This window comes from Lepidothrix coronata, unplaced genomic scaffold (assembly GCF_001604755.1).
Source record: "Lepidothrix coronata isolate B3197 unplaced genomic scaffold, Lepidothrix_coronata-1.0 Scaffold190, whole genome shotgun sequence".
In the NCBI taxonomy this organism is placed as follows: Eukaryota; Metazoa; Chordata; class Aves; order Passeriformes; family Pipridae; genus Lepidothrix; species Lepidothrix coronata.
Genome location: NW_016690370.1, coordinates 564,743 through 586,612, shown reverse-complemented (window position 1 = coordinate 586,612; position 21,870 = coordinate 564,743). Strand labels below are relative to the sequence as shown.

At 42.8% G+C, this 21,870-nt stretch overlaps 2 protein-coding genes across 2 annotated transcripts in view; both read right to left on the bottom strand.

Moving 5' to 3' along the window:
- The window catches only part of LOC108505412 (serine/Arginine-related protein 53-like), a 68,744-nt gene extending 65,738 nt beyond the window's left edge, over window positions 1–3,006 (bottom strand). The window contains exons 1-2 of the mRNA XM_017831365.1: window positions 3,002–3,006; window positions 2,519–2,575 (exon numbers count right to left, since the gene is read on the bottom strand). Of these exons, the coding sequence (XP_017686854.1) occupies window positions 2,519–2,575; window positions 3,002–3,006 (62 nt within the window). The remainder of the gene's footprint in view (window positions 1–2,518; window positions 2,576–3,001) is intronic.
- A 58-nt stretch (window positions 3,007–3,064) lies between these two features.
- The window catches only part of LOC108505411 (serine/Arginine-related protein 53-like), a 38,059-nt gene continuing 19,253 nt past the window's right edge, over window positions 3,065–21,870 (bottom strand). The window contains exons 4-5 of the mRNA XM_017831364.1: window positions 14,626–14,802; window positions 3,065–3,085 (exon numbers count right to left, since the gene is read on the bottom strand). Coding sequence (XP_017686853.1) covers window positions 3,073–3,085; window positions 14,626–14,802 — 190 coding nt within the window. The 3' untranslated portion in view covers window positions 3,065–3,072. The remainder of the gene's footprint in view (window positions 3,086–14,625; window positions 14,803–21,870) is intronic.

The window sequence follows — 21,870 nt, the reverse complement described above, 5'->3', positions numbered from 1 at the left end:
ACTACATGAAATACAAGTCTGTTATTATCTGAGAACAATTAATCAAAGTTGAAATTGCTTTTGGCCTTGTGTTTATTGCACATCTTCTGCAAGAGGAACCCCAGAAGCAACAGATGGATCCAGGATGTGCCTGGGCTGAAAACACCAGAATTTGATGTCCCACATGTTGTGGCGAGAAGAGGACGTGGCAAGATCTGCAAGTGGCACTAAATCCCAATTTATTGGTTTTTTTAGAAAATGTCACAGCCTAAAAAAAACCCCAAACCTTCCAACTCTCTCTGAACTCTTTGTGTTCGTTGAGTTGCACCAAAACCTCCTTCAGGCTTCACATTTCTCTCACTATTAAGTTATTACCACATCACATTGGTCTTACTCATTTTACTCTCTTGCTTTCAATAATATCCTTTTAACCTTTTACTGCCACGAAAAACCAACATCATCTATTTTATTTGGCGCTTCTCATTCCCAGCCCTTCCCAGAGAAAGTTCAATGTCTAGACCAGAAATCACAGAATCCCAGCGTGGTTTGGGTTGGAAGGGACCTTGAAGACCATCCAGTTCCAACCCCCGGGACACCTCCCACTAGAATCTTGCTAAGTATTTTGGATTTTGGCATTTCTTCAACGAAATTAAAAATATTAGTATTGCACATAATTGATTTGCCACCAATTGGACCAAAATTAGTTTTTTTAAAAAAAAAAAAAAGACAAAAATATAAAACATGTCTCGTTCTACAGCCAAGATTTCCCTCAAAGGTTATTTTTTTTAAATAAAGCCAAGAGATTCCTGAAGCAATTAAGTACCATGAACATGGCAGGCTCCAAGAAAACTTAGATCTTAAGCAATTTGAAGCTTGAGGATTAAAACCAGCACTTCCTGTTGTACCTGCAAATCTTAGAGGTGAAATGAAACATTCTACAAAAAAAAAAACCCTGAACAAATCAGTGGCCAGATCCTTCCAGAGGAGTCACAGAGCATACAGAAAGACCTGGGAATGTGGATGATCCAAAAAAGAATTCCTGATCTGCAAAAAACCCAGCGAATCTCCAACAACCACCTCGAGTTACAAACCCAACCAACAAATTGCAGCCTCCATCAAAGTCAACTTCAAGTTCCCAGCATTGCTCTTTGGCCTTCTCTGAGGAAATAAGTTGGAGTTGGATGTCTGTTGGTCCATAAAAGTCACATTAATCCATGTATTTTTAGCTGTACCTGGCTCAGCTCCACTCAGTTCACCTTTTAGGAAGGAGACACGTGGAACCTCCGCTGACCCCCCTCTGTGTGGACACTGAACTCTGCAGTGGAAATGCTTTTATCTGTCACATGTCCCCTCCAGCACTCACCTACCTGCTGCTCAGGAAGGAATTCCTGCAATCCCTGAGGTTGGAAAAGCCCTCCCAGCCCATGGATGCCCCCTGTGCCCAATGCCCACCTTGTCCCGAGCCCTGAGTGCCATGGCCAGGCCTTCCTCGGACACCTCCAGGGATGGGCACTCCAAACCTCCCTAGGCAGCCCCTTCCAATGCCTGACAACCCTTTCTGTGACAAAATTCCTCCTGATGTCCAACCTGACCCTCCTCTAGTTGTCACAGAATCACTAAGGTAGGAACAGAACTTCAAGGTCATAGAGTCCAACCACTCCCAAAGCAGTGATGCTCTAGGACAAGCCCAAAGTGGGTTTGGTTTACATGAAAATGCCTTTTTTTACAGCAAAGTAAGGCCAACGCCTTCAGGGTGGTAGAGTCAGTCCCAGAGCCCGTCCCAGTTCTGTGGGAATCCAGCTTTTATCACTTCTCAAAGAGGAGCAGCCACTTCAGCAGCAACCCCTTCACCAACAGAAAATTTCACCTCTCTGTGTGTTCCCAGAATTAAGGATTTTTCCCTACTTTATTACAACACTGTCCATAGTTCTCTTATTTCCCTCTTTGTAAGAAACGCATCCCAGACAGCCTCGCTGATGTTAATCAGAACAAGATTAATCATTTGCTAACTATGATCAGAAGGTGGTGGAGAACATTGAGTGCCTGTGCTCTGAAAGAGATTAAAGTCAGGCTTAAATAAAAATAATATAATAAATTCATAACACAGAATGACTGTGCAAAATCACAGAGTGAGCTACAGAAACAGCAAATCGATATTGCTGGGGAAAAAAAAAAAGTCTCCTATATTGGCTTTTCCCAGATTTTCAGTTTTGCCTCAAAGTTGCAATTTTAATATACAAAATTATGGTGTCTTGCAAAGAAGAGCCAGAAACTGGAACCATTCCAAGAAATCAAACACATTCAGGGGTTCAACACAATGCCCAGGACCGAGTGGCCTCTCACACAATGGGTGACAGGATAAGCCACTGCTTAACTTTCTGTTCCAGCAAGATACTGGAAAGTTCCGGCAATGTTTGCGCATAATAATTTCCAGTCCTTTAAAACAGGTCAGGATGTTCCAACAACGTAAAGAAATAACATACAACATTAATATATAGACATATATAGCCTTTCTCTGGTCATTATGGCTTCCACTCACCCAGGTGTTAGGATGGGTGACTGTTCCACCAGCACCAACTCCAGAGAGTGGAAGAAACTGGGAGAATCAACTCAAAAAAGTTAAAAATCAAGTTGAAAACCTTGTACCTGTGTGCAACAGAGGGAAAAAGAGTTTAGTTATCTCTATATGTATTTTTACCCAGCAGCAGAAAGAAACACAGCGTTGCCAACACCTAAAGTGAACAACAATGTTCAAACTGTACATAAAATAACTGAAATAATTTCAACCATGGAGAAAAATTTGCAAACTCTGTCTGATATGTGGGATTTAAGGTGGACTCTTCCTTGTACATCTTAATGCCAGAAGCTGCACAAAGCAAGGATAAAACATCAGTAAAATGTCCAGTCTTTGTACATCTGACAGAGCCTAGCACATATTTCTTGGGGCACCAAAAAAAATTTAAAAGAATTAAAAATTGGTCCTTTTAAAGGCTTTCCTGCCCAGTCCATGTATGGCACTCACATCATCCATCGTGAGGAACGAGCAAGGCTGGAATTAGCACTGCCTGGAGCACCTCATCCACTTGCAGGACATCAGCAGACGTGACTGTTGAAGGACAAAAAGCCAAGTCCTCAGAAAGATTTGAGAAGCCAGAACAGCCCAGTACCAGGTAGATATTTTTTAACAATTAAAACACAGACCCCAAAGTCAGAGCCGAGGGAATTCTCCATCTCTTGGATGTGGAATTGATCTGAATGCAAATACTTGACTCTTTTTAGCTGTGTTTGACTTTGAACTGAACGTCAATTAATGCCCAAACAAGATCCGTTCGCTCCATAAAAGATGCGAAGCAGATTCATCGGCCTTCGTTTAACAGCCACCCAGCAAAGCTCCACTCCCCTCTCCAGTGGTCACTTAAACCCTTCATCCTCACCACAGAACTCCCCCAAGCCCTGGTTTTAAACCCCTTAAAGGAGCAAACAAGACAGCACATCAAATATGCTCCGAGCGTGGGCCCGCTCTGAAAAGCTGGGACCTGCGAGTGCTTCAGCTGCGACGCAGCCATTGAGCCATGGCCAATATAAGCTCATTTGAATAATCAATATGACAACCTTATTTTTCTAATGCAAACAGGATTGCTACAGTAAGGTGTCTCACTGCCACATCACAGTCATGGCCTCTTTTAACCCCTAATTAGATTTAGGCGATTATCCCTGCTCTTCCTTACAAGTGTACAGCCCGGATAAGGGATGACAAAAGCTATCTGCCACTTCCTCAGCCTTTGCAGGCTGCAGGTTATCCAGGGAGATACAGGGGAAGATCAGCAAACAATTGTTATTCATATCATCTCCAGTTGGAGGATAGTCCCAGTTTTCCATACATGCTCAGGGAAAATAGCCCAGAGCATTAGGTAAATGCAGAACGCTTAAGAACATCAGGGTTACACAGATGGAAATTCAAGGTGATGTTGGGGAATTATCTTTAATTCAAATTGGTTATCACAAAGAAAACTAGGGAGCCGTGGTTTGCTGCCTCAGACAGGAAACCCTGAGTTTGCAACAGATTTCTGCTCATTGTCTGCTGTGTAATAGTTCTAAAAAAAAAAAAAAAAAAAAGAGAAAAATCAAACTGGGAACCAGCAATCCCCAAAGAATTACATCGCTCAACAAAGTCCGAGCAGACAGAGAAGATCTATTACAGAAATGTAATCACATTTCATTTACACTAAAAAAAAAAAAAAAAAAGAGAGAAAAATCAAACTGGGAACCAGCAATCCCCAAAGAATTACATCGCTCAACAAAGTCCGAGCAGACAGAGAAGATCTATTACAGAAATGTAATCACATTTCATTTACAAGAACTCTTATCTCAAGCACTTAAACATAACATTTAAACAGTTTTCCATTTTATTGTGCTCAGTATTGGAGCTAATAAGATAGAAAAGTCTAATCACGTTAGCAACATTTCTATTGCATTACACAAACACAGCGCGGGATTAAAGGCACACCAGGAAAAGGGAGGATGATGCTCCATGGAAAACTGAGCTCCTCGTTTCTCCTGGCAGAGGGAAATATCTCTGGGATCATGTGGGAGAACTGCCACGCTCAGATGAGATGTGTTCCCAAAATGTCTATTCCCACACCACCTAAAAGAAGTATTTCCCTGCATATTATCCACATGAGAAGGTGTTGTGGAAGGAAAAGGGAAGTGATCCTACTGGAAGGATCATTTATCCAAGGCAAGGTAAATTTTCAGAATTGCTTAAAAGACAGCTTTGAAAAGCACTGAAAAGGAATATATTTTTGAAAATATTGTCTGTACTCATCCCCACTAATTCCCAGCACCTTCCCTGCTGGACACACACAACTGAGTCCCAAAGTTCCATTTCAGATCACTCCCAGTTTGGAGTCACAGCCAAGACTGATGGGCTGGAGAGGGATGTGCAGTGGTACCCAGGAACCCCCCCATGTCCTGGGCTCCTCCCACAGCCTTTCCACCACTGAAAAGGACTGAAAGCTAAACTGCAGTGCCAGGAAAAGCTGCCAAAAGCCAGAACTCAAATGCAGCAACAAGAGCTAAAATCTGTCAGGATTTTATAATTATATATTACAGACAGCCTTCTACATGATGAAACTACAACTGAGGAGAGTTGGTGGGAGGAGAAAAACATTTGAAAGTTAACGTGGTGCAATATGGAACATTCAACATTGGGCTTCTGTGACTATTTTTCATTTCTAAACTGCGTATTAATCTGTACCTTATTAAAAATAAGCAAGTAAACCCCCCAATGTTTCCAATTAATCTTAATACAGATATTTCTCCAGAGTAGAGTTCTGTTATCTAACCTCTAAAGCTCACGGAAAGAGCTTCCAAGAAGCTCTGGGGTCTAAAGTTTGGTTTGGTTTTTTAAACAAATTAACTGGTGGATTTTAATCTCTTGTCCTCCTCAATACAAAACACACTGTAACCTTTGAAATAAGATTTAATGGCTCCCACTCCATACAAACCCCTTCCTCCTCTTCCCTCTTCATGCTCCTGACTTACAGAGGGCCTGCCATAAATTAAATCCCAGTAGAAACTCATGTGCCAACGTTACCCAAGATTTCATCCAGGTTTTTTAAACACTATTTCACGTGGCCAGGAGAGGAAGGTTTTTACTTTAATGAGGTGGAAAAAAGGAGGAAATAAGAAATGAAAAGGGAGATGGCAGAGACAGACACGTCCCCCCCATGCCCCATCACTCTGCTAAACCCTCTCCTATAAATCCATTGTCTGTATTTCCATAATATTTTTCAAAGCACAGAGCAATGTCCACCTGGAAGAATCAATGGAAAAGCTCCTTTTCCCACTCTGACATGATCCCATTAAGCAGCCTCAAAAGGTTCTGATCTGAGCAGCCAAGTCAGCCCTCGCTGATCGATTCCTTAATCCATCTGGAGAGAATGGACTGAGCTCGTGTTTCCATTTCAGCCCAGGAAGAAATCATTCCCAACATAATTCACCATTAAATGGGCCTTGTCTTACAAGAACTTCAGCTGCTGGGAGCAGATGAGGAGCGAGTCGGGATCCAGGAGAATCCCCAGCACAGCTAAAATGCTTCCTCTGGATCTTCCCATTCCCACCAGGAGACGCCAAGGATGAAACCAGAGCCTGGAAGCAAATCATGGAATCCCAGAAGGCTTTGGGTTGGAAGGGAATTTAAGGGTTATCTTGTCCCACCCCCTGCCATGGGCAGGGACACCTTCCACTAGCCCAGGGTGCTCCAACCTGGCCTTGGACACTCCCAGGGATGGGGCAGCCACAGCTTCTCTGGGCAACCTGTGCCAGGGCCTCCCCACCCTCCCAGGGAACAACTTCTCTAATCTAAATCTCTCCCCTCTCCATTTAAAACCCTTTCCTCTAGTCCTGTCACTAATCAACAATTTAGATTATTTCATTTAAGTTTTTCACCTTATTTTACAATTCAAAATAACAAAAAGATTCAAAATTAGACCTGCATTAGAAATACTTCCTTCAAGCACAGATGCTCCTCCTTCCCTTCCCAATCAAGAGCAATGGATGTTTTATAATGCCCATAGCAGGCGAGTTCCATTCCAAAAAACAAGGTGGAACAAAGAGTTTAATACTTTCATGTGAAATTCAATTTCACCTCAGAATAGCATGTGTTTTGGATGGGGTTGTTTTGCTCTGAGGAGGCCGTTTGGTTGGGTTGGGTTTGGTTTTTCCTGGGGTCTCCTGGTTTTCTGCTGGGACAAGGGGGTTCAGTTGCAGGCTGGGCAGAGCCCGGGCGAGGTGATTACTGTATCTCTGCTGTTCAGTATCTGCAGGGTGTCTCAGTGTCACTCCAACTCCTTAAACCCAGTAAAGAGATTACAGCTCCCACTAACTGGATTTTCACAGCTCCGGATCATTCCCTTTGGATTCCTCATGCACAGATTAAGAGAGGCCATTAAAACAATAGTCAGCTGCTCTCACAGTGCAAGGTGGAAAAAAAAAAACAAAAAACCAAAAAAACCCCAAAACTCCATGTTTACATTCAGAGCCTGTGGTGTTTGCACATGTGGGCAACCAACACACCCTTCCAGCAGGAATGCCCTGTATTTCAGGAATGATTCCACTAAAAACCCAAGATAATGCAAATTATATCCTTACAAAAGGACAATCATGGTGGCTGGCAGTTTTAAGGAGCGGAGAGTTTGGAAAATTTTAAACAGCTTAAAAAGAATGTGTGTCTTTGAAGATACTGCCTTCAAATGCATTCCAAAACCTATTTCTGGAAATACAGAGAAGTATAATTCCCTCAACATAGTACACGAATTTAGCAGGGAAGCTCATCTAACAACCATCACTAACTGACAGTCTGAACCACAGAACTGGAACACAAAACTCAGATTTTTGTGCTAAGCACAGAAAGTACTTTAGTGAATGAAAATGAAACAGTTACTCTGGGCTAAAATCTATTTATTTTCCAGCCTCAGAGGTTCCCTGACACCTCCTGGACAGTTTACAGACATGTACCATCCACACTGGGTTTTCCAGCTGTCTGGTAGTGAAAAGAAAAGAAATCATCCCATATGCTGCTGCCTCACAGCCCATTAAATAACTGGCCAGGCTTTTGAGTCGGAAAAGGGGATTTTTAGCAAACAAAAAGAAAAACAAGGCCAACACAGCTCAGACAACAATAGCAACAAATCTCGGTCAAAGGCAAGTGACCCTCGAGCTGCTCTGGGCATCTGGAGGTCTCAGTCCTTTCCAGGGAAAACCCTCACTCTGCTTCCCATTAGCCTTTGGCTGACTTACTGCAGAGGAAACTGTCCTCATTTGGCCTCTCAGCTGCTTCTTCCTGCCTTCAACACCTCAACATCTCTGCCAGCAAAGCTCATCAACTCCTTTTCTCTCATCCTTAAAGTGCTCACACGTGCCCTCAGCACCCGGAGTCCGGGATACTCCCAGGAATCTTCCTCCGAGCACCTGGATGGGAACAGCCCAAACCACCCAGCTCCTCTTCTACCAGACAACAAGGATTTTGAAAGGCAAAGTTGCTCAGTCTGTCTGCAGAAACCTCACCTCACAGACCCACCACGAGTACGAGGTGACTTCTTTAGTTATCTTCATATTTGGACTCTGCCTTCGGGTTAGAGGTAGAAAGGAAGGTGAAAGCAGGAAGAATGAATGAATAAATAAATAAATAAATAAATAGAAGAGGCATTTTGCTTTTATTCTGGATAAGTTAACTCCTCTGCCACGACAATACATCTTAAAGATCCTCCAAAGCCCACAGGGAGTCAAAGGAAGTGGCTGGACACCAGTTGGTCTGAAAGAGAAATATTCTTTTTCCCACCCAACACTGCTCCTCACATAACCTTAAACCACCAGGGCTGCAACTCTTTGAGTCAGGGAGCTTTAGGAAAATTTTGTGCAGTATCCTCAACACTATTCAGGCTAATAAGCATTCAGAAATAACAGCACCAATGGCAGACCCACCTCTCATTTTTCCCTGCTGGCAAAACCCTTTTTCAGGGCTATGGCAGAAGGCAGGTGATAAAAGAGATTCTTTCTATGAAAGATAAAATAGAGCTACAGAATAATCAATTTTTAAGTTCTCTTTATTTACAGAAAGCTTTTTTTGCAAGTCTATTCACCACATTAACAAACAGCAGTCGCAGATTCCTTGCACATCAGAACTATTTTCTAATAACCAGACTCTGGAAGAAAATGTACTAATTTCATACACTTTGAAACAAGAAAGTTATTCTCAGTCTCCAAAAGCAGCTGAAACACCTGAGATTTAGTGCCCAGAGCCAGCAACTGCCAATATCTTGGTATGGTTTGGGTTGGAAAGGACCTTGAAGCTCATCCAGTTCCACCCCCTGCCATGGGCAGAGACACCTTCCACTAAATATGAATAATCAATCCTGCTTTACTCTAAAAAGTATGCTATCAATTAATCATTGGATCTTAGTTTTGTTTAAAAAAAAGCGGTTTATACTGCAAAGATGTTATATATTTAATATATATTTATCTATAAATATAGTATTAATATATAATATTAATATATATATGTATAATTAATATATTATATAATTTTATACATTATTAACATATAATTTAATAATCTATATTAATTATATATAATTAATATATATTTTATGTGATTATATATTAATGGTATTATTTATATATTCTAATAGTAATTCCTAACTTTCTTAGCAAATAGTCTTAAATACAAGAGTTGATGTTCATGGAACTATTAGGAAATGTAGTGTATTAGTCCCCACTATTAAGTCAGCGCTGAATTTACAAATATTAACCTATCCCTTAGTTATGGGACCACAACTGGTCCCAACTGTTGTTAAAACCCAACAGAATCGAAACAAAAAGAACATTCACGTGTTCATATCGAAGCAATTGCTGAGAATAAACCATTTTAAGATGTTTTTATTTGTTTCTTTACAGCCAAACTCTTGGCAGCTCAGCGTGACCCACACCCCTAATGTGCCCCAGGAACCTTCCCCCAGTCAAACCCTTCCCTCTGCCACCGGGGAAAGGCAGTAAAGCCTCTCCTTCCAAAGCCTCTCCTTCCAACTGTCTTTTCCAATCAATTTTGCATGAAAAGACGTTACCCCGGCGCAGAGTTTGCTGCTGCCAGGCTGGGAGTGTGATAACTGTTTGATGCAAACACCAGCCCCCCGTGGGTGTCAGACCACGGCGCTCCCACGGCCCCGCTTTGATCCCGGCACGCACCGCAGAGGAGTTCTGAGCACCCCCGCTCCAGAACCTGTATGCAAACGAGGCCAAATTACCATAAATGTCTTCCCACTGCACACTGTGGGAAGAGGGAAGGCAAAAATACTGCTGTGCCAAGCTCCAGGAGTGTCTGACTGCAGCTGGCAGCTCCGAAAAGTCCAATATTCCCAATTTACTCCCAAGGTCTCGCGCCAAGCAACGAAAAGCTCAACAGGCACTGACCACCCATGTCCCATCCATGGAACCTTCCCGGGCACTGAGCACGGGAATCAAACTCCAAGGGCTTTGGGGAAGTGCCACTGGGAAAAGGGGCCTACACAGAGGGACCTCAGCACAGCTTTAAAGACTTAATTATGGAATAAAAGGGAAAAATTAGGATTCTATTTTAACAACAAACTTTTCAGTGCTGTAATATTGACAGGAAAAGGGGGAATGGCTTCATATGACAAAGAACATGGTTAGATGGGATACTGGGAAGGAATTCTTCCCTGTGAGGGTGGGCAGGCCCTGGCACAGGTTGCCCAGAGAAGCTGTGGCTGCCCCTGGATCCCTGGAAGTGTCCAAGGCCAGGTTGGACAGGGCTTGGAGCAACCTGGGCTAGTGGGAGGTGTCCCTGCCCATGGCAGGGGGTGGGACAAGATAACCTTTAAATTCCCTTCCAACCCAAACCCTTCTGGTATCCTGTGAAGTGTCCAAGGATTTCAGAAGCTGTGAACCAGTTAATGCCCAAATGTATCAATGACCTCACAAATATCAGAAATTAAACTGGTCAGGTTTGATTAATGGGTCACCACTTCTCATAACAGCTGAGAACCTGCTCTTCATTTATTCCATTAAAAATTGTCAAAATCCCTTGAACCAGTAATCCAAAATTCCACTACGGCAGAAGCAACGATGAAACCCATAAATCCAGCAAAATTATGTAAAGCCAGCAAGCTTTTAGTAGCTTTTCCTCCCAGTCCAACAGTGAACAAGGAGCCTTATGAAAAGTGTCTCACAATGCCAGAACTTGCATTTTTTTTAGCTAATCAAGACTTTAAACATCAAAATTCAATAGCTCACACAAACATCACATTCAGCTTCACCAACCAATATACAAGTTTTTAGTGTTTTTTTTTTTAAGTCAAAAGCTCATAAGTACATAAGTCCAGGAAGACTATGACTAATTTTCCCATAATCAATCAAAACCCCATAGCAAAAGTCTAACATGAGAATGACTACTCTCTTCTGGATAAGGGAAATTCATCCCAACCTGTCCCATTCCTTGGATATAGAGACAAAGCTCTTCCCCTTTCATTCAGTGACCTTTTCTAATCAATGCCACTCATGTTTTTGCTTCAGCCCAGAGTTCATCCTCCTGCAAAAGATTCATTTTTGCAGGGGAAGAAAAACAAAACCAAGAGAAGAAAAACAGGGACTGGGACAGCCAAATGCAGGGACAGATCAACTATTCTGGCAGAATGAAGAACAGTAAAGTTTTGGGTCTTTCAAACAAAAATTTAATTAAAAAAAAATCACTAGACTAAAACTTATTGGTAAAAACCAGACACCAGATGTCAATTATGCATCAGAAAGTTTTGCAGAGACAATGATAATTCATCACAGAATGTATATCAGTCCTTATTTTATCAACTCCATTTATAACACTCCATAATGTATCAGTAAATGCAAAGAGCTCTGTCAAAATTACCAAGGTGTGGTAACAACTCGATTAACTTGTTAAACTTCCCTGGGAAGAGCAAAGTTCCCCCTGTGTGTGGCAGGGACAGAGCAGGAGCACCAGCACAAAATCTGGTGTGCAACAGTGGTGCAAGGCAATGACAGGCACAGCATCCTCCTGCAGCCACGGGGCACCACCAGGGACCAATATTGGTATCACAGACACAGAAATGGGATTGCAAACCTGGCTGGGGGACTGGGGGAACTGGAAAGGCTGAGAGGCCAAGACGTGCTTTTGCTTTGGACATGCTGCCAGCAGTTGTTGAGAAAGAGCCATAGCACAGATTGATTCTTTTTTATAGCCTTCCAGGTAATAAAGCTCTCTGTGCCATGCACTGCCAGAACACACACACAAAGGGGGAACAGGGGTTGAACATCCAGGATGAGAGGAAACCAAAGCAAACCGGTCAGTTGGGATGACTTGCAAAATGGAAGGAAAAAAAAGCAGCACTGCAGGAGCTGACTGTGAACTAGTTAAGGACATTTCTTGCTGCCTGCCTGTCAGCAGCTTTACTGTGCAAAGAGTCTTCCCTGGAAATGAAACAATCCTGATCATCCGAAAGGTGGATCAATTCTGTGCTCAGGAATATTTCCCAGGCTGTGCTGCTTTACCTTTCAAGTGAGCACAAAACTCTCTCAAAGCTTGACAGGCTGCTCTTCACACCAGGTTTGGTGCCCAGGTACGCTCAGGTGCTGTCCATGAGCTTCCCAGCCATCCCCCTCCATCAGGGCTGCACAAACAGCACATCCCTTAAACCACTTCAGACTGGGAGAAGGGAGGAGTAACACAGCCCATCTCCACAGAACTGCTAAAACACCTCCAACAGACCAGAAGTTCAGTGCTTGTGGTTAAAGAATCATCACTGAAATGGAGAATGCCAAAGGACAATGACCAGAACAATTATTTTTTTTTTAGTAATTTTCCTTTTCTACTCTTCAAATCCCTCTTGAGATGTCTCCTGTGAAGACAAGATCTACCTTGAGAGAATCTAAAGTCACCCCAAATTAAAAACCAAACACAAGCCAAGCACAGAAAAGACAATCATTGGTTTATATGAGCCACAAACAAATAAAACCATTTTCTCCTTAATTAAAAACCTGCAGTTTGGTTCTCCACTTCAGAGGAACAGTAAAGTCCCAAATATACAACAACTCTCAGATAACCTGCAGTGCTGCCAAACTGAAATACCTTCTTTTATGCAAAGTTAAACTATAAAGTCAAGCAGCACCTGAGAATTTATGTTCCATCTTCTCACAATCTGGCTCTGGGATGATCTTCATTATAGCTTTAAAGTGGCTATTTTGAATAAATACATTCCAAACAGCTATAAATTTAAACTGAAAACTAGACCTGGTCCTTGATGTGCCTTTGAGGAAGGATCTACTCCAAGCACAGAGGTCAGAGGATTGTTTCCTCTACAGATTCCTGATGATGGAGGTTCTGGAGAGGCTCTGGAGAGTGATGAGATACTTTCAGTGGTGATTTAGACACTGGATCTAGAAATTCATTCACGTGGACAATCACCTCCAGCTGATTCCTCTCAGTGTTTCACATCCAAACCTGCACCTGACAGGGATTTTGTGTCTTTAGACTTTCTTCCTGATACTTCAGAGCAGAAAAGAAATGGGAATGACAATTTGGAAAAGCAGCACCATCGCTGTGTTGGTTACAGCAGAATAGGCCAGGAGGAAAAATAAAATACTTGGGTTTTTTTCCCTGTTCAAACTGGATCCAACATAACCATGGAATCTCCCTGCTGCTGCAGGGGACAGAGGGGAAAGTTCCAGAAGCCAACAGACTTACACAGGCAAGAAGTTCCCTCAGTTTGTGTTCCACCATCCTCCTCCCTCTACATCCATAATTCAAGGACAGGTGAGTTTACCTGGCCAAGGGGATCTTTTCTTTTCCACGCTTTTCACCCAAAAAGAAAACAGATACATAAATAAATGATGCAGGGGAAGAACAAGGAGAGCTTGGAAGGCCTGAGGAAGCCTCTGACAAAAACACAACTGGAAAACACCTCATTTTCCTGGAGCACAAACAAGGCAAAGAGAAACTCTCTTTGTTCCTACAGTTGATTCTTTCTCTCTGTGGTCAGTAACAGAATATTCCATAGACAAATTTCAAATAACAACCCCAAAGGGATTTGTCTCCTCTGTATTCAAATTGTGGCTTTGCAAAGCCTTTCCCAAACACTAAAGTGTTGCTGATAAAGCCTCAATCTTTCAAATCACAAATAACAAATAAAGGGGGCAAAGCTGCTCAGATCCATATTCTCGGCACAGACACACTTTGATCAGCATTTGATTAAACTGGAAAACATGTTGTGCCCCCTCAGAAAAGTTTATGAAGCACAGATGATATCAGCACCAGCCAGGTATGGTTCACTCTGCAGTCTGATCGTGCTCCAAGGCAGAAATCCTTGTCCAAAGTCACCCCCTGAGCTCAGAGGGAAAGGACTGAGGGCACAAAGTGTTTCTATATCAATTTGTACCCTTTGTCCCAACTGCCCTGGGAGCAACCCCAAATTGGCTTTCAAATTTAGCATGAGCAATTTTGTAAGTTATCAAAATATAGAGATTAATTGCTCGCCTGAAAAGATATTGTCTGGGCATTCTGTTCCTCCTACAGCTCCTTCCTATTGATCCTTGTTCTAAAAGGACCTGGAGCCCAGCAGGATCCTCTGGGACCATTGCTCAGCGGGATCCAAATCCAATGGGATTTGAGATGAGCTTCTACACAGAGCCCGGAAAACCTCTCACACACCAAAGCCCAGACTGGTTTGGGTTGGAAGGACCTTAAAGATCATCCAGTGCCACTCCCCTGCCCGTGGCAGGGACACTTCCCACCAGCCCAGGTTGCTCCAAGCCCTGTCCAACCTGGCCTTGGACACTTCCAGGGATCCAGGGACAGCCACAGCTTTTCTGGGCAACCTGTGCCAGGGCCTCCCCACCCTCACAGGGTGGGGAAAGAATTGTAAATTAAACCATCCTTTAGTGGGAAATATTGTCCCATTCCATAATTTTGAAATCCTAAGAATCCCACCATTCAAACATTTTGAAGAACTTCCACTCAGCCCATAAAAAACCATCACGCAAGGGAAAATCATTCCGGGGTAAAACGACACCAACCCGTCGCCTGGTTCTCGTTACCATTCAACCACTTGTCACTTCACTTACCCGGCCTTGGTGCCGTGGATCTCCTTGTCTTTCCCTTTGCCCTTGTCCTTGGCTTTGTCCTTGTCCTTGTCCCTGCCCTTGCGCCGCTCCCTCTCCCGGGAGCCGCTGTGGGTCCTCCTGTGGCCGGACCTCTCGCTGCTCCGGCTGTAGGAACGCTGCCGGCCTCGGGACCTGGACCTGCACCACAGCCACAGGGTCAGAGCTCAGCAACCACCCCCTGCCCCTGCCACTGCATGTTGGATCTGTTATCTGACCCAACCACGGCACACATTTCAGGATTTAACGATAATATACTGCATTTAATAAATATAACACGTTAATAATGTAACATATTCAGTCATTTAATACTTTGAAACTGTCCGTTTATCTAAAGTGGGAAAGAAAGCATTGCTTCTACTTTGAAGGAAAAATATAAAATGCAATATTTCTTTATATCATATATAGAAATATATAAAATCACTTAAACCATACTACGTAGGATTCATCCATCAACAAATTAATCTTGGAGCTATTTAGGGGAAGGGGAAGGGGAAGGGGATTTTTCCTGGAATATTAAACTTTAAATTCTTGAGTTCTAATCAGTTCAGCTCGGAAAATAAAGAATTTACAGCTGCTACTGTGAATTTACATATTAAATCCATTATCACTGTTTTGTTCCAACAAGACCCAGAAAAACCTGAAGTGACGGGTCCAAACCAACCTCCTGACAGCTGGACTTGCTCAACTTAGAAAATATAAAATTATATACGTTATATAAATATACATATAATATTATATATATATAATATATTATATAAAAATATTCCAAGTCTGGAGGCCCAATAATGCAAGAAACTGCCCACAGGTGAAAGGGTTTGTGCATCTCTTTGGGGTTTGGTTACCAGGACTTGTAACTTGGGTTTCTCAGTGGAGTTCCTACATGGACATAGAACACTCCACTCTCAACCATGTTATCCATTCCTCTGGGATAAATTTATGTTGTTCCTGATAAAATTCATTGAAAAAAAGATCAAGAAGTATTAGGATTGTTTCTAGATGTATCCGAAAAACCCTTTTCATTATTCCTGAATTTCTTTTGGAAGAGTTTCTAAATTTTATTTAATAATTTAACATGGATCAATACACCTTTTCTATGCTACATGAGCAGAAAAGGAGTATTTGGGAAAACAGCCAGTCAAGGTTGGGTTAGTTTTTATTCCAATGAACATCTGAACAACCTCTGTGGAAGGTGTCCCTGCCCATGGCAGGGGGTGGAACTGGATGGGCTTTAAGGTCCTTCCAACCCAAACCATGCTGGGATTCCACAATCCTATAGAAGTTCTGATGGCACCTCATGGAAAAACGAGAAGACTGGGGGAAGGACAATTTTTAAAACAGCATCAAAAAAATGTCTTTAGCACCTCTCTGAATGCAAAACTCCCAAGGCCTTTAAAAGCCAAATCACACACAAAAAAAATCACTCCGGTTCAAAAGCAACAACTGCTTAATAAAACTTAACAATAGGCTGAGCAAAAGCAAATCCTGCCTCCAGATGAAGCCATAAATTACACTGGGGCAGAATGTTGTTCCTGAGCCTGGAATTTGTCCAGCACATGGGGGTTAATGTCCCTATTCCTGCCAGGAGCTTTCCAGCCCAGGCCCAGAGGTCAAACCTGGGCTCAGGTTTCCCTCAGCAGCTGCCACCTTGCAGCACCACAACCCCAATTATTGGTCCCACTATTAACACTCGTCCAGCAGATCAAATTACCCCTGACTGGTGTGTTATTAACCAGAGAAAACAGTTTTTCTGTCCCAAAATGGATTTTTAGGATGTCATCACAAATTTATCTGTTCGTTCTTAGCCCTCAGGTAGAGGAATTTTCAATCTAAGAAGTGATTCAGGATATTAAATCTCATTTTTGATTGGCACAAAGATGGTGTTTCACTGTGATGAGGCACCACAGATTCAAAGAGCACTGCCCCAAATTCACCATTCCCAGGTAACCCTGATTTCTCAGAACTCTGAAGGTAAGATGTAAAGTCCAAAACAGCAAAAAAACCCAAAACAAACAAAAAAAGAAGTCCTGTAGCAACACAAATCACCTTTAATTGATGTAAGGCCGTTCCTCACTTAAGGGTCTAGTCCTTCAAGCAGGAATAACTGAGGAATCTAAAATATTTACTGCTAGAGAATTTCTCAGCTCAAATCTGAACCTGATTTCACATATTCCTTCTGTAGGTGCAGACAACAAATTCAGCTCAGATTAGCTGGATGCTCCAACCCCAGATTCCTGTTGGTTCCCATGTCTAAGTAGAACTAGTGGCAGGTGACATTTATACACAGAAAACAGCTTTGAAAAATCAGAGTTATTGCATCAAACTTGTGGTGCTGCCCTTACAGGAGCACTGACAAACTGACAAACAGTTTTCCCTCCAGAAGCTGCCACTGTTGTTTCGTGTGCAACCCTTCACACCATAAAATCCATTATCCCAGAGCCCAAATCCTTGGGTTTTACACTTACGGGAAACCCCTGACACCGTTTGTGTTCCCTGTCCCAGGACACAGGTGAGGAAGGCAGGTGATTATCAGTGGGATATGAGTGAGGAGCTTCTCAAAAATGGGGAATTCTGCTCCACAGACTCCTCCAAAGAGGAGTTTTCCTGGATTTTCCATCACTGTACAAAGTTCTTTGCCCCATCCCTGGAAGTGTCCAAGGCCAGGTTGGACAGGGCTTGGAGCAACCAGGGATAGTGGAAGGTGTCCCTGCCCATGGCAGGGGGTGGGACTGGATGGGCTTTGAGGTTCTTTCCAACCTGGCCTTGAACACTTCCAGGGATGGGGCAGCCACAGCTTCTCTGGGCAACCTGTGCCAGGCCCTTCCCACCCTCACAGCCAAGAATTCCTTCCCAATATTCCACCTAAACCTCCCCTCCTTCAGCTCCATTCCACTCCCCCTTGTCCTATCCCTCCATGCCCTTGTGAAATCCCTCTCCCCCCTTCTCTAAGCCCCCTTTTAATTCCTATTAAAGTATCTTGCAAGATCTACAGAACAGGAAATAAAGATAAAACTTGATCAAATGGAGCTACAAAGAGTCATCTGTGTCACTAATTCATCACTAAACAAGAACAAAAGTCCACAGATCTGACAGAGAAGAAAGATTTCCTATTTTATTACTGTTGAAAAATAACAAGAATCACGATTAGTCCTATTACAGCAAGTCCCAAAACGTTCAAATTATAGAACTACCAGAGAGAAAGAAGAAAAATGAAGCTGGAGAGTAAATTTGCAGCAGGAACCCCCCCCTTCCCCCAAAGTGACACCCACCAACACCCACCCACCAAGCCAAAGGTTAAGTCATTTAGTCAAGTTCAAAGATCTTCAAAGAGCCCTTAGATCCAGATAAGCCCATATGTTCCCAAAATTCTGTGAAAAGCCATTACTTTCCAATCTGCTTTTCATGTCCGAGCTGCAGAACACACAGATGCTTGGCATGGCTCGGGATCCCGAAATTCCCACCCTGGATAATCCAGGCTCCCCGATCCCTTCCCCATCCCCAGCCCTAGGAAAGGGCTTTTACTCCATCCACACTTGGGCCGCTTGTAAAAAACTGAAAGGCTCCATAAAAGCCCATTCAGCGACTGCACAATAAGTGTTAATTTGCTAATTTCTTCACAGGTAATCAATTAAAATGTAAAATATTGGATAAAATTAGTTGCACTAAATTTCCCAGCTGCTCCATAAGCGTAATTAGTTTCACAAGGGCCATATGTATCCCGAGCAGAGACAGAGTTGAAACAAATAAGCGGATTTTAAAACAAGTTTGAGGAAATCTGCATTTAATTAGCAGGTGGGCACTACAACTGCATAATGTTTTTATACATTTATATTTATGAAGTGCCAGAAGATCTAAAGGCTTTTTAAAATGGCGTTTATTGTTTGAATGGGAACTGTTTTGCTGCATGCTAAAGTGATTTAAATCCTCCCAGCTCTGCTTTGAAAAAAATCATAAATGGTGAAAGAAAACATGTGGAAAACTGTAAAACTAGAAAGAATTTGCGACAGAAAGCAGAGACACATACCATAAGCAAAAGGAAACTACACTTAATTAAATGTACACTACATCTGGAATATCAGCCTAATAAAACGTGCAACTATTAATTTTCATTGTTCTGAAGGAAATGAGGTCAGCGGCGTTTAGTATTTCCCCAATTATGTTGCACTAAAGCTCTGAACTATATCTGAGAGGGCCAGTCTAATCTGTGCAAAACCCTACAACTGGAAAAGAGTCACCGAGAGGCTTTTTGAAAGGAAAGAGGAGTTAAGAGGCCAAAAACAAGACAGTGCTTGTTTTCTTCTCTTTGAGCTCTTCCAGTGAAGGACAATTTATGAAAAAATAATGTATTTTGTTGGCAAACAGCAACCCCCGCTGCAATGAACGTTCCTGACATGTCAAGTCCTTCCCTGGAATTCTTCTACGTGTCTCTCACCTGCCACAATCCTAATTAGATTATTATTGGCTCAATAGCCACAAACAAACCCAACAAATTAATACTTGAGCCATAAATCCAAAGTCTGGGCCAGAACAACGAGACACAACTGCTCTGCATCAAACCTGGACATTCACCTTGGTAATAAAGACAGAGTGCAAACACACAAGGAACTGCAGAAAAATGCCATGTTCTCTTTCAAAACATATTAAGAGAACGTTTCTTGTTTAACTCAACTTCACCACCAGGAAAAAAAAATATCATGTACAAGTTATTGGAAAGGTAAAATAATTTCAAATATCAATTGCAGTCGTTCAGGGCAGATAAATTATTAATACTATATATATTTAATGGGAATATGGTACATCTATAAAACATGTCAGGTCATTATTAGTCTGCAATTTGAAAATGCATGTAGTTGAGGGAGTTAAATATAGATAATACGGAGGGGAGTTATTTATTGTTAAATATAAAGAGAGTGAAAACAAAACTAGGCAGCAGCAGAGTCAGAGTTTAGGCCTGAAAGGAGACTGGTGATAAGAGGAAAAAAGTTGTTTCAATCCAGCAGTTTGGACAGTTGGTAAGCGAAAAAACACATTTCAGAATAAGGGAATAGTTAAGATTTTAAAAAATATCATCCCAGGTGCCAGGGAAAAGCAGGATGAAGTAAACACAATCCCCGGGACAACCAAGAGCCCCGTTTGCAGAGCTGAGAAAATGGATTCACCAGACACAGCCACCAACTCAGCCCAGCAACAACCAATTCTGCACCTCTAAATTCTGTGAATTCCATAGCCAAACATGGGAGGAGGCAAAACCCTTGGAAAAGCAACAGTTACTGGAAAGTTGGCCCGAAGAGCTCAGGGATGCAGCTGGAGAGAAGAACTGAGGGGGGACACCACTGGAGGTTCTGCTTGTTCTCCAGCAGTTGGTTTGTCACAAATCGAGTTCTCCAGACTCAAACCTCCTGGGCCACCTCACCTGACTGCCCAGGAAGATGAAGGTGCCTCCTCTGCCACAACACCTTGACTATCCTACAGAGAGCCTTTGGAAAGGCTCCACACGCAGTGCCAACACCCGTGCCTCCGGCTCAGCTCGACCACGTTACCACCAAAGAGCTGGAAAACCCCCAGCAGGTCAAGAACTGGGTGGAAAAGTCCAGGCACGACATTTCAACGGGTTTGTTATGCAGAGGCAGGACTGTGGGAGCAGCTGTGGCCAAAGCAAGGGCAATACTGGCTGGGATTTGGGATGGGAGAAGAGCTGGGAGAACAGCTCCCACCAATCTGCTGGAATTGGGAACTGTTCCACTCCGTCAGTGAAGGCAGGAGGGGATTCTCTCCCCACTGCATTCCTTTAGAAAGCAGAAATTCCTCCTGGGAGGGTGGGGAGGCCCTGGCACAGGTTGCCCAGAGAAGCTGTGGCTGCCCCAGCCCTGGAAGTGTCCAAGGCCAGGTTGGAGAGGCCAGGTTGGAGCAACCTGGGACAGTGGAAGGTGTCCCTGCCCACGGCAGGGGGTGGAATGAGATGGGCTTTAAGGTCCCTTCCAACCCCAACCAGTCTGGGATTCCATGATTTACCTTACACAGAGGTCACCAACTGCCCTGGATACAACTGCTCCAAAGGATCTGAGGATCTTCAGCCTCATCCTCGTGAGGGAAACACATTGCACTGCTCATTTCCAGGGCTGATCTGTGTGAGGACTCAAATGCCTCTCTTTGCTAACATTTCACCCCAAATTAGGACCATCACTGTCAGAACACACCTGGTTTCACACGACATGAATTTCTCTCACGTGTTCTTAAGAGTCTGACCCAAAACAGGCCTTTTTTTCTAACCCTGCATTACTGTAACCATGTCACAACTGAGCAGAAAAGAATGGAATTTAATTGGAATAAACTTCAGGGAATAAAATAACAAAGAAACAGAAGATAGTACACTGTCGTGGCTATTAAATAAACTAAGTGAAAAGCCACCCCTCTGATTCCCTGTCCTTCTTCATCCAAAGCTGCCTGGAAGTTCTAGAGTTCAAGGGCATAAAATCACATACACCTACATAAATGTATTCAATATCCATCTGCAGGTATATGAGATATAAACTTCCATATAACCCCAAAGTTCAGGTTGATAAGAGAAGTAAATATATTCCAATAATCTGACAGCAAAACAAAAAAAGCTCAAATCAGTTGGGAACATCCAACTTGTCTCCTGCTCATCCAAGAGTTTTGAACCTACTTGACCACGAGGCAAGAGCAAAACAGTTGTTGATTTGCCACACAAAGATGCCACCAAGAAATTCCTTCCTCTCCCAACCAAATTCCAGAACTGCCACTGCTTAGTCTGAAGAAAAAGCAACCAGAAAAATATGAGCTGCAGGAAAGTTTAAGTTCTGTAATCCTGTAGGAAAGACATTTTACATCTTTTTTTACATCCTTCAAAAAAAAAAGGGGGGGAGGAAAACTTGAATTCTTCATGAGGGAATAAAGTAACAAATTCTATTAGCAAATGAATCCATCAGACTTTGTAATGAATTTATACACACACGAGTAGTTATTCCATCCTTGATACAGCTGGAAGCTATTTGGGAAAACAAAGGTCCAGCTTCCTTTGAGGACTCTAAATAAATACACCAAATATTCCTCTCTGGTGACTCTGCATCTGCCACGACAGGAGGATCTGGATGTATCACAGAGCCCTGAAAAAGGGTCAGATCCATTGTCCAGATGGAATCACTGCCCAGGCAATTATTTGTTGTAAATTTGACAACACCTCTGATA